General features: G+C 38.8%; 1 protein-coding gene and 1 long non-coding RNA gene across 2 annotated transcripts; both read left to right on the top strand.

Moving 5' to 3' along the window:
* Window positions 1-1,155: 1,155 nt before the first annotated feature.
* Window positions 1,156-1,927, top strand: LOC143511624 (uncharacterized). Its single transcript, XR_013130199.1, has 3 exons — window positions 1,156-1,281; window positions 1,434-1,518; window positions 1,733-1,927. It is a non-coding gene; the product is annotated as an uncharacterized LOC143511624 (long non-coding RNA).
* A 4,259-nt stretch (window positions 1,928-6,186) lies between these two features.
* Window positions 6,187-11,762, top strand: en1a (engrailed homeobox 1a). The gene is made up of 2 exons (XM_077001205.1): window positions 6,187-6,977; window positions 10,739-11,762. The coding sequence occupies exons 1-2, from the start codon at window positions 6,350-6,352 to the stop codon at window positions 11,053-11,055; spliced, it is 945 nt and encodes a 314-aa protein (XP_076857320.1). The 5' UTR covers window positions 6,187-6,349; the 3' UTR covers window positions 11,056-11,762.
* The last annotated feature ends 391 nt before the right edge of the window (window positions 11,763-12,153 follow it).

Raw genomic sequence — 12,153 nt, 5'->3', positions numbered from 1 at the left:
TGATTACTTTTGAAAAGTAATGTAACTAATTACTTTTGGATTACTTTTTGATTACTTTAAGGTTTAAATGAGTATTGACCCATGATCAACATTTAATTTTTGAGAACTGACAGTGTGAAACCTAAAAGAGTACTAAGCTGAGAGGGAATTGCTGACAGGCAATCACAGGAGGTCCACAAGAAGAGATGCCTGCACCAGGCATGTAAGATTCTCAGACTACTGTCATCGGGCCATACTCTTTTCTGCTCCTCCCCCAGGCTCTACCATTTTCACAGTTTGCAGACTAACACAAGCAGGTTCAGAAACCACTTCTTTCCCACAGCGGTCACCTTATTGAACTCTTCCCAAAGACCATTATTTCCTTCTCTATCCATACCTTACCATCCACACAAAATCTGAACAGGGTTCCTCTTCAATCCACATCTGTATAGCCCTATCTACAGTGGTATAGGATAATCTGTATATTATCTGTATGATTCCATCTGTATTTATCACATTTATTTATATCATATATTTATCTTTGCCCTGTGCATTGTGCTGCCATAACTACATTACACACACATGCATTTCCCTAGGTAATTTATCTACTCTGCACATATCTATTAACCATTTTTACTTACACTAGCTGTAAATAACTGCATTGTATCTCTAAATACTGCATTCTATACAATCTGCACGTGTTGCACTTGATTAGATACCAAACTGCATTTCACTACTTCATACAAATTTCATTTAAATGTGTGGCTTGTCGAACGGTAGGTCTAAGATAGGTCCAATGATACCAATTGGGTAGGCTAGGTCGTGTCATAGACATCGACAAACGTTTTTCCAACACCAAACAGTCATAAATATTTATTTGATACCGTCTGTCATTGTCTAATAGTCATGTATGATTCCAGCGAATACCTGTTTAGGACTTTAAACAGCTAATTTGGTTAGTCTGTAAATCAAGCTAGTGTAACCAGCCGACTATTGTGGGCTGAGAAACGGCATCTTCTTTTAAGTCCCATTGGGCAGGGGTGTGCTTTTATTCCATCTATTACGGTAGTGAGTTAATCTCAGCTGCAGCCCATTTTAAAATGACAACTAATTATTAGGGGGGTATGTATAAAGACAGACCCAAGTCAGATGATGTGGTGCAACATTTTGGTGTGCCCTGCGTTGATGCTCTGGTGACTTGCAAAGAGTTTACTGTTGTGCCCAAACTTTGGACCAGTACAGGTTGAGAGCCTGGGGGAACCGGAGTCCAACTTAATTGCCGTTGCTGTTTTTGCCTAACGGGTTTGACATTAGTGTTCTGTTTCCTTTTCTTTTTTTTCTTGGTTTGGTGTTTTGTTGCTTGTGTGGGATGTTAGTTATGTTTTGTTTTTATATGATTTACTGGCGTTACTGTATTGTGAATGATTATTGTTTTTTTGTTTAACTGACCACAGTTAGGTAGCAAGTGTTGCTGTGAGTCCATCGGTTTTGCTGGCTGATCGTAAGCTGCACGGCGACTGGCGATAGGCCTCTGAGTTGGTGAGCTGGGCTGTTACCGTAATTGGCAGTGTTAGTGGGCGGCTGGGAGGTAATATCGTGTTATGCTCTGCTAAGATACTTTTTTTAATTGATTTTGTATTGCGGGTTTGATGTGTGATTGTTTGTGCTAATTCAAATTGTTGTTGGGGTGCTGTGCATGTAGAGCTAACCGGCCAGCCCTGAACTTTTATTGCCTTTATTGCACCCCTCCCAGTCAGGTGTCCTGTGTTGTCGGACGGCAGAGCGGCCAGCCAGCGGGTTTGATGAGACCTGAGGAGCCTTAATCGGTGCTCCGGTTGTTGTATGGACGGCACTTGTCCTTTTGTGAAGACTGTAGCTTTGTGATGTGGTTTTATGATTGTTATGTATTTTATCCAGTCCTGTTATTAAATATTTGCTACTGGTAGTGCTCAAAGTAACTGTGTTTATTGTTCATTACAACCATTGTTAAATTAGGGTCCTGGGGGGTGGGGCCCCAGGTGGCGTAGTAAAAAAATTATCTATCGGCCAAATAGTAGCGGACGGAGTGAGCAAGGTGACGGCCGCCAGGCTACACTAGCATGCTAAAGGACAAACACATTCAAGTGAATGGTAGTAGCTAGCCCAGCAGGTAGCGAACTATGGAAACGTGTGTGTGTGTGTGTGTGTGACGCTCAGCATACCTTGTTGTTAGCTCGCTTACAACCTCAATACTGGTTGCCTTCTAGGGTTGCCACCTGTCCCGGTTTTTCACTTCGCTGTCCCGGTTTTCCGGGGCTGTCCCAGTTTGTCTCGGTTTTCCTTCTTTTTAATATTCGGTCCCGGCAAAAAAAATCATTTAATGTCCCGGTTTTCACTAAGTTAGTTCAAACGACTGTTTCTGCACACTTTAAATCCGTCTGTTTTTTCTCGCCGTGTCCATTTTACGTTCGCCACCCCCCGTCAACAATTTACGTTCACGTATGACAGAGTGTCCTTGTTTTTTGTCAGACCTAGGTGGCAACCCTTCTGATCGGAAATAAACCTCCAAACTCCGACATTTACACAAAGGCTCGGCATAATCACAAATAGTTGCCGATGGTGGCACATGGTTCACATTTATTGACAACACGAAAACAAAACAAATGCTCCTTAAATGTCCAGTGAAGGCGTCTGTCATTGCTGCTTGAGCTGAAACTGAACCGCGCGCTTGCTGCTCCAGCACAGAAACAAGCGGGAAACGGCGATATAGGGCGCAAAGCAATAAAAATATCATTAAATATTTCGCAAAGGTTTTTGTTTATATTTTAAAAATGTAACTAAAATTGTAATTCTTAATTTTTCCAGAAGTAACTGTAACTGAATTACATATTTTCTCATTGTAACTGTAACGAATTACAGTTACACTTTTTTGTAATTAAATTACTTAACGTCGTTACATGTAATTCGTTACTCCCCAACACTGGTGAAAAGTTAACTGAAAACTACACTCAATGAGGCTTGAGGATTGACCAATTCCACGTGTGTGTGTGTGTGTGTGTGATCCATACATAGTATCCATACATCTAAATCCCGTTTCCACACCCAGTCAGTGAATGTCATTCATGTTCCTGAGTTTCATCGAGTGCGATTTACAAATCGCCTGTCGCCATCTATTGGACATGAATTGAACAGCATAGTCAATCGAGTTATGTTAATTAGCCATGACGTACAAAGTAACTCAACGTAACTTTGGGAAAAAATGTATGATAACGAATAAGGCTCCGGCCGAGATGGTAATTTACAAAGACAAATGGTTTGCAACATCTTTAACGCTTCATATATCCAGAGGGTGTCCGTCTACATGCTATGTTAGGAAACATTTTGAAGAAAATATTTCAGTCTGTTTTTGTTTCGTTCTTAAAACCTTTAGTTTATAGCTCAGCCTGTTAACTGATCGTAAATTATATGCATGACTTCTTATGCAGGAATATGTAGGAAATAATTTAATTTGGTAAATATGCCTGTTTAAAATGTAAGTTTTCCCATATCAGTAACGGTGTACGACGGTTATTGACATATTAATAGTTCAAAGACAAATCACATTAACACTTTCCACAAAGTATTTGTTGTGGAGAAAGATTACAAACTATGAGGCACAGAATAGAATTACACATCAATATGGTGAACACTTTTTGTGGCCGCTAGATGGCGTAGCTGACTTTTAGAACAGCGTATAGCCTACTCATTTATATTTCTCGATGAGTTTGCTGACTATTGGCCATTTACATTTAGCAATTAACGGCTATGATTCTTTATGTTTGAATAAGTCATTTCATTCCGTGAACACAGGTAAGACTACAGTGAATTAACTAACACGTAAGAATGCAGACCTTATGTATCGGGATGATATGTATAACCATTGTCAGTTCTGAGCTAGCTCCCCTTATTCTACAAAACATTAAACAAAACATACCAGTCCTCTCTTCTCACCGAATAACAGCAGTGTTTAGCCCAAACTCGATTCCCGTGGTCTAGATGTGTAGTTCTTATGGATGTTTAGTCCACTTAGATTGTGGTTCAGTGAAGTCTCTTCGTGTAGCTACTATTACAACACTGACGCTGCATAAATGCATCGGGAGAACGGGGGATATTTATAAAGTCACATAAACCTAAAACCTAGGCAGTAAAACTGTAGTCTAGGCAGCACAGTATAGTCTAAGTCGGTCAAGCTAATATGTCGGTCCATATGGATGAATGTTACATATTACCAGTAACGACTGTACTGGAGTGTAACGTTGGCCTATATCATCAGCACAAAAGTCAAAATCAAATTTATTTATATAGCGCTTTTCACGTCACATGTTGTCACAAAGCAGCTTTACAATCGTATGGGTCCAGCATCAGACCCTACAAAAGTGCTTACACATTAAACTTCTTTCGTAACTTAGACTTACTGGTTTTGTATTGACAGGGTCATATGTGTTTACTGGACACCAGAGGAACATTTTTCCCACCAGAGCAAATCTGTGGACGCCATGGTCAGATTTTCAGGTTAAGCGCTTCATTCTGGACACTTGTGTAGGAGCAACAGTCGCTTCTTGTGTTGCAATGACCTATTTTATCACAGCAACTGGTTCTGTTAATCAAACGCAATAAGAAACTGGTTTGTTTAGACCATTCTGCACTAGCGGTAACACTTTTATAATTTTATGCAAATGGAATTTATATTATTTAATCAGTTTGGGAGTTACGTTTATAATTTTGTTTCTACTCTGTACCATATAACCATAATGATCCAATTTAATTATCAGGCATTGCTTATCATGTCATGATTTTGTTGTTGATGCTGTTTATTGTTTTTATTATTATTATTATTATTATTATTATTATTATTATTATTATTATTAATAATAATAATAATGTTATAGACAGAATTCTGGTTATGGTTGGTTATCATATTTAATTATATATATATATATATATATATATATATATATATATATATATATATATATATATATATATATATATATATATATATATATATATATATATGCGCCATATGACATTATGTGTATATATTATATTACACAATGTAAGAAGAATGTTCATGGAGAGAAATTAATGCGACAAATAGTTCACACTAAGATTGACATTTCAAATGTATTATTAAGCGGTTGGAGTTAGAATATATTCCGGAGTATTTCGCAAAGCTTGCTTTATAATAAAAAAAATAGCATCGACCATTTAGCCATCAATTAAGTAATTACAGTAAATGTTACCCCTGCAAAAACTCTAGTTTCATTAGAACGTCCTCGAGCGCGTTTGATTACGCGTTTCGCTCGTGCATTCTGTCAGAGCTTTAACTGCATAGCGATCTCGTCGGTTTGACGAGCGCCAAGTCCCGAATGTATGGTAATTTAAACCTATAAATTTACTCTCACGAGCGCTCTCAACGCACTTCTTGCAGGAAGGATAGGACCGTTGAGCCATTAAGCGCATGAATGGGACCGAAACACAAAACTTCTCAAAATCTGCAAGCTATAGAGCCCCCAATTATAATTTCATTAAGAGTCAATAAATATCGCCCGGGACAGAGTTTTCAGGTGAAGGTACACAATGGACGAGATTGCAAAGCTACTATTCAAAGGCAGTTGAGTTAAACCACTAAAAAACGTATATATCTTCTCCATTTATTTATTTATTTCCTGTTCTCTGTCCATTTGGACGCACACACAGCTATGGTGAAGGTAGCTCTGTTGAGCCTCAGCAAATGTTCCAAACTTATTTGTGTCTCTGTGTTTGAAGTTATTAAAATACTGAATGATTTCAAGGATGTTTGTGCAATAGCCTACACCCTTTTTCTGTAGTTCTGTTACTTCAGTGCATCCCCACCTGCCCGATATGTGGCTCTTGTCGAACTGTCTTTGTAGTAAAATTCCCTAAAATGTATGGTCCTTATTGTGATCTGTTTATTTGCGCTTAAATTGGCGTATGCCATCTATGAGGACTTTTGATCTTCCATGATTTAATTGCTTTGTGCAATGTGGAAGCTCGCATCTCCTGATCCGTTTGGAGTCTTCACTGCGAGGCACGAGACGGATTGGGTGCAGAAACGCGTGTCAGAATGCGCCTCGGTCCTGGATAGGCTCCACCGTGTCTGTAAGATAATGTGTTTCCGGTATAAGTGAGAGAGTGACCGGGCGCAAACAGAGTTCGCCAGGAGAAGTGTGACATAAATTGTGGAAGACAAGGCCACGAACCATGTGCTGTCACTTCTGTCAAAACACGTGCGCAGTAAGGACACGAAAGTGCCGTCTGCGAGGCAAGTGAATAAGCTCCCGTTTAAAATAGGCACCGTTTCGTGTTGCCATTTTGCGCGTTGTCTTAGATGACGTTCCTCAACGACTTATGTCTTGTTACAGTTGAAGGCAAGTCGGTTAAAGCCCCAACTAGTGGTCTTTACGCAGGAGGGTACAGAGAAGTGAGACTGTCTTCAGCTATGGAAAAGCGGCACGATCCCAGCAGCCCGGACGCGAGTGAGGATGACAGCGAGCCCCTGTCTCCTCGCCTGCCCTCGCCACCACTACTTCCACTGCAGGTTGAGCACCAAGATCACAGAAATACTAATTTCTTCATTGATAACATACTTCGGCCTGACTTTGGCTGCAGAAAGGATCAGGGATCGGACGGAGCCGAGCGGACTAATCCATCGGATAGGGGAGGACATATTCGCCCGTGGGGCATTAGACCCATGCTACCTAGAATTCCATGCCCGGACTTGAGTTACTACACCGACAGCAATTCGTCTTCTACCTCCTCCAGCGTCTCATCACGGTCTGGTGTGAGAGAAACGACAGTGGACAAGGCTAGAGGAGTTACCACCCCAAAATACGGGGGAGATCCAACGCCATCGGCAGTGCCAAACCCCGGGGAGGCTTCTGTCAGTAAGGAGGCTCAACCGCTTACGTGGCCTGCGTGGGTCTACTGCACGAGATATTCCGACCGGCCTTCATCTGGTAAGGCAAGAGTTTTACAGCTTATCTGTTCATCTGCAGCTCGCCCGAGAGGATGTGGTTTTACCTCCTCAGCAGTTTCGAAATATTCAGCAGATCCGCAACATTTAAACTGTCTGATAATATGCTGTAGCAGAATGATATCATAGAACTTAATTTTTTCGTGATATACTTGCATGCTTTATTTGTTCCTTTTAAATTTTTTTTCAGTTTTTCAGCAGCTGTGGCTGTGCAAGTAGTGTTCTTATTCTCATGTACTCTCATCATCCTCATCATTCTCTCTCTCTCTCTCTCTCTCTCTCATATATGTGCAAGTAGTGCAAGTAGTGTTCTTATTCTCATTTACTCTCATCATTCTCTCTCTCTCTCTCTCTCTCTCTCTCTCTCTCTCATATATATATATATATATATATATATATATATATATATATATATATATATATATTAGTGGTGGGACTTTAACGCGTTAATTTCGATTAATTAATTACAGGAAAATTAACGCACTAAAAAAATTACCGCATTTTAACGCATTTAACGGACGAAACACTTTTGCACCGGAATGTTTCTCAGTGCACGAGTTCCAGACATACAAATTATATGGACGCACAATAAGATCATGATGGAGATGACTGAAGAGGCTACGCTGGTGGATGAGAAATTTAAATATAAGAAACTTCCAGAAGGAAGTACAAACACAAATAGTGTTATTTACACTTTATGCAGGAAGGAGTTCGCTTATCACAGGAGCACTTCCACCCTTCATTACCACCTCAACGCAAAACATGTTAGGGCTAACGCTGGGCGTACACTGTGCGATATTTTAAATCGTGTACTCAGCTCCAGCTCAAACTGTACGACTAAATCGCAGGGAGAGTCGGCACGTGGAGCTGCTTCAACAGTGCGATACTCTCACGAGGAGCGATTTGAATTTCAAACATGTTTGATATTCTTGCGACGCTGCGATTTCTGATCGGGAGTTGGTCGTGAGTTGTGAATCGCTCCTCGTTTACCTGTGTAAACTATACGATGCACGACACGCGATTGAGCCGAAACGAGTGAAAAATCGGCTGAAAATGGGCCAAAGATCGCACAGTGTACGCCCAGCTTAACGCGCAGGTCAGTAGCTGCTAAATGTATTCCTAATACGATAGGGTGACCAAACGTCCGTAATTCACATCCTGTGAGGAAATGTCCTGGTTTTTAAATTACATTCATTGGACCATTAAGACTGGATTAAACTTTCGCGAGTGGCCGTAGCGCGCGACTCCGCACGCGTTTATACATGATGCGTCACATTATTTGTGTTGTCCGCTCCCTGTGGTCGAAGATAAAGACTTACAAGAAGCGCTGCGAATTGCGTCAACTGATGCAAGTTACGAACTACCGTCCAGGGGTGAGTTTCCCAAAACGTTCTTAGCGCTAAGTACTTCTTAACCTCGTACGTAAGAATGAGGTAACGAAGTACTTGGCGCTAAGAACGTTTTGGGAAACTCACCCCAGAAAGACAATGTCGAAGAAAATCCAGCAGCTGTATGATGAGGAAAGAATTAAAACAGGTTATTGTGAAGAGTGCCACAAATGTGGCTCTGACTGGGGATCACTGGACCTCTGTTAGCAACAAGAATGATCTTGGTGTGACAGCTCATATAGATGATGAATCTATAGATGATGAAGATCCAGTCATTTGCTTTGAGCATGCAGAAGACCACTTCTAGGCACTATGGAGATGCCTGTGGCAGAAGCCTGGGAAATTAAAGAAAGTCTACCATCTAAAATGCTATTAAAAAACATCTTCTGATTTACTTCAATTCTTCCAATATCCTGAGCAAAACTCCCAAAATTAAACAACATTTTTGATCAGAATTTCCAATGTTCTGAACTGTTTTCTGCACACTACACATATATTGGTCTGTGTAGTAGACTGGTGGAAAAATAAACAAGATGTTGAAGTTTATGATTATGTTCATTGATTCATTCATCATTCAAACTTAAATTAATATTTCTCATGTTAAATACTGAAATGCGATTAAAATGCGATTAATTTCGATTAATTAATTACAAAGCTTCCGATTAATTCGATTAATTTTTTTAATCGCGTCCCACCCCTAATATATATATATATATGTATATGTATATGTATATGTTTTGTTAATAATAATATTATTATCAACAGCTCATTAGGCCTAATATTAATTAATATTATTCTGTTATTCTGTAAATCGAATGTCATTCTCTAAATCCAGATTTTTTTATGTCAAGACTATTTTTATTGCTTGTTATAGCCAATTGGAAATATTTCTAAGTGTTACATTCAGCTTACTTATATAAAAGTATGAACAGTATGAACATTTTGTGATTTGTACGTTTTAGGCTATACGAAGAGCGCTCTGTTGGCTTTGCATTGAAAGGTTGAGACGAGGCTGTTTCATTAAGAAATATAGCTCAGAAATATACTTCCTCTTAATGATTATACATCATTATAAATGTGGTTTGTTTTCAAAAGTATTTTAGGTCTCAGTAGTTTTGCTCTAAAATGTGCAATATTATAACAGAAATTATTTGTTCCTCTTATAACCACTTGTGCAGAAGCTAAAGCTCATATTCACAGAAAACCATAACCCAACCATAACCCAACCCTAACCCTAACCCTAACCATAACAACCCTAACCCAACCCTAACCATAACCCTAACTCTAACCCCAACTCTAACTCTAACTCTAACTCTAGGCTACACGTCGTTTTAGATTTTTGCAAATCGATGTGAGAATTCGCCTTCTTAAATTGGCACATGAGCTGCAAATTAATAAACTCAAAATGTTTTAAAAGAACTACCATTGCTTCATCCTTCCTGTGCCCTGCCCCGCAAATAGTCACTAGCTACTTCCAAAATCTACCAAGTGCTATTGTCTACAACACCACTTTTCTGTTTACACGTACAAATTTAAAGCGCATTTTGTGAAATAAACAGGTATCTCGCGCTTCTCTGATCATTACGTATCTAAACCATGAGACCACCACCATGGACCACAGACATGGTAGATGCATGGTTGTGGGTTTTTACAGGTGTAACTGTCAGTGAGTAGAAAGTAACCCTCCACTCAAAATTACTTTGTATTTGTACAGTATTGGTCTCGTGCATAAGAAACTGCTAAGTAATGAAGGGAGTACAGCTAACACAAATTCTGCATAGCGACAGGTGTGCTTTATAAACCTACAAAATGTGCAGTTTGAACATAGAGTCTAATAATGTGGGTGATGGGCACATTTCATTAATATTTATCCGAGAATAAAAACATGGGTAAAAATAATGACTTAGTATCTCGAAATAATGAGATATCAATTTACTTAATAATGAGAAAAATGTATATATGTGCTGTTTTTTATTTTATTTTAGGTGGCGGGAATGGGCTTCCATACTTACTACTACTACTACTACAAATAATAATTATTATTATAGAACAAAAAGAAGTCTTTCGATATAGTTATTTCTAACAACTATATAATTATCATCATTATTAGTTGTAGTTAATGGTAGGAGGAGGAAGAAAAGATGTAGTTTGAGTAGTTATAATCTATTATATAATAATAATAATAATAATAATAATAATAATAATAATAATAATAATAATAATAATAGGTGTTTTTTTCGATGGACTGGACTGACATGTCACGCACAATTGGTGCATATAAACCTCTCGGATGATACTTGTGTTTAATGCCTTGATTGATATTCATGGATTCGTCTCATTATTGTTTCCACACTAGGTCCAAGGACCCGGAAATTGAAAAGGAAGAAAACGCAGACTGAGGACAAACGACCCAGAACGGCGTTCACGGCTGAGCAGCTACAAAGACTGAAAACCGAATTTCAGCTCAACCGATACATCACGGAACAACGACGACAGGCCCTCGCGAACGAACTGAATCTCAACGAGTCGCAGATTAAAATCTGGTTTCAGAATAAACGCGCGAAAATCAAAAAGGCAACTGGCTACAAAAACACTTTGGCGTTGCACCTGATGGCGCAAGGACTGTACAACCACTCCACCACCACCGTTCAAGACAAGGAAGACAGTGACTGAAGGAGAGAGACGAAAGGAGACTATCAGAAGTCAAACATGTTGTGTTTTCGCTGTGGATAAAACGTGAGACCAGCCTCATGACAGAAGAGTGGCAGAAGAGTTATGAACATGATAGTGAGAATAACAGTAGACGTAACTATATGTTCATCGTCTGACATTTTTTATGCCCATTGTTATGCTAGTATCAGTGAACTTCTTTTCTAATGTGTAGTATATTTTTAGACATATAAAGACCTCAGGCTTATGCCAAAGATTTTACCAGATTAAAATATGTTGACTAGTTCAAATATAGCCTTGCATACAGTCGCAACCACAGTAATCCATTTATTGTACTTACTGTAATCAAACGTATTATCGTTTTTTATAACAGAAAACTGGACCTCTCTCTCTCTCTCTCTCTCTCTCTCTTTCTTATTTCTATTTCAATGATCGTGGATTATTTCCTAAATGCTTCCCAGTAGAGACTGTAGTCTCTTGCACAGACATTGTTCAAAGTGACGGACTGCTGATTGGTTTTCCGACGCTTTTGAGACACCTAGTCTGTTGAATGTGACTGTATATACTAGACCTTGGCAATGGAAATTACGCCAGAAAATTATTTTTCTTGAAACACAGCAGAACATGCTGTTATGTATAAACATAATATATCTCTATCAGGTAACCCTTCCGTTTGTATTTTAACCACGGTAGTTTTTTATTAAACCACATTCTTGACTAATTATATGAAGGCTTATTTTTTAACACACATTTTACGATACAGATGTAAATTCGATGCGTTTTTCAACTAGTTAAACTGAATTCTGTTTTCACAACCCGCTCGTGCACATAACTACTGACACACCACAGCATCGGTAAATCAAAAATCAAACAAATGATTAAAACATGTTTAACTTGTGGTTACTTGTGGCACCAAGTTAATATGTGTTAAACGTTAATATATTATTATTTAAAGTAACTACAATATGAATAATAGACGAATTAAATAGTGAAAATAGCTTCTATTGGCACATAATGAGAAATCAACAACTTTTAGTCACATAAGACGTATCCTATGGTAAAGATACACAAACTGATAAAACGTAATACTGGACTAAAAAA

The sequence above is a fragment of the Brachyhypopomus gauderio genome, chromosome 4 (assembly GCF_052324685.1).
Source record: "Brachyhypopomus gauderio isolate BG-103 chromosome 4, BGAUD_0.2, whole genome shotgun sequence".
In the NCBI taxonomy this organism is placed as follows: domain Eukaryota; kingdom Metazoa; phylum Chordata; class Actinopteri; order Gymnotiformes; family Hypopomidae; genus Brachyhypopomus; species Brachyhypopomus gauderio.
Note: the sequence above shows the minus strand (reverse complement) of the source record. Positions and strands in the feature narration are given on the sequence as shown.

Coding starts and splice junctions, on each gene's coding strand:
- en1a (XM_077001205.1), top strand. CDS start 6,350: ATGACGTTCCTCAACGACTTATGTCTTGTTACAGTTGAAGGCAAGTCG. Junction 6,978..10,738: donor TTCCGACCGGCCTTCATCTG/GTAAGGCAAGAG, acceptor TTTCCACACTAG/GTCCAAGGACCCGGAAATTG.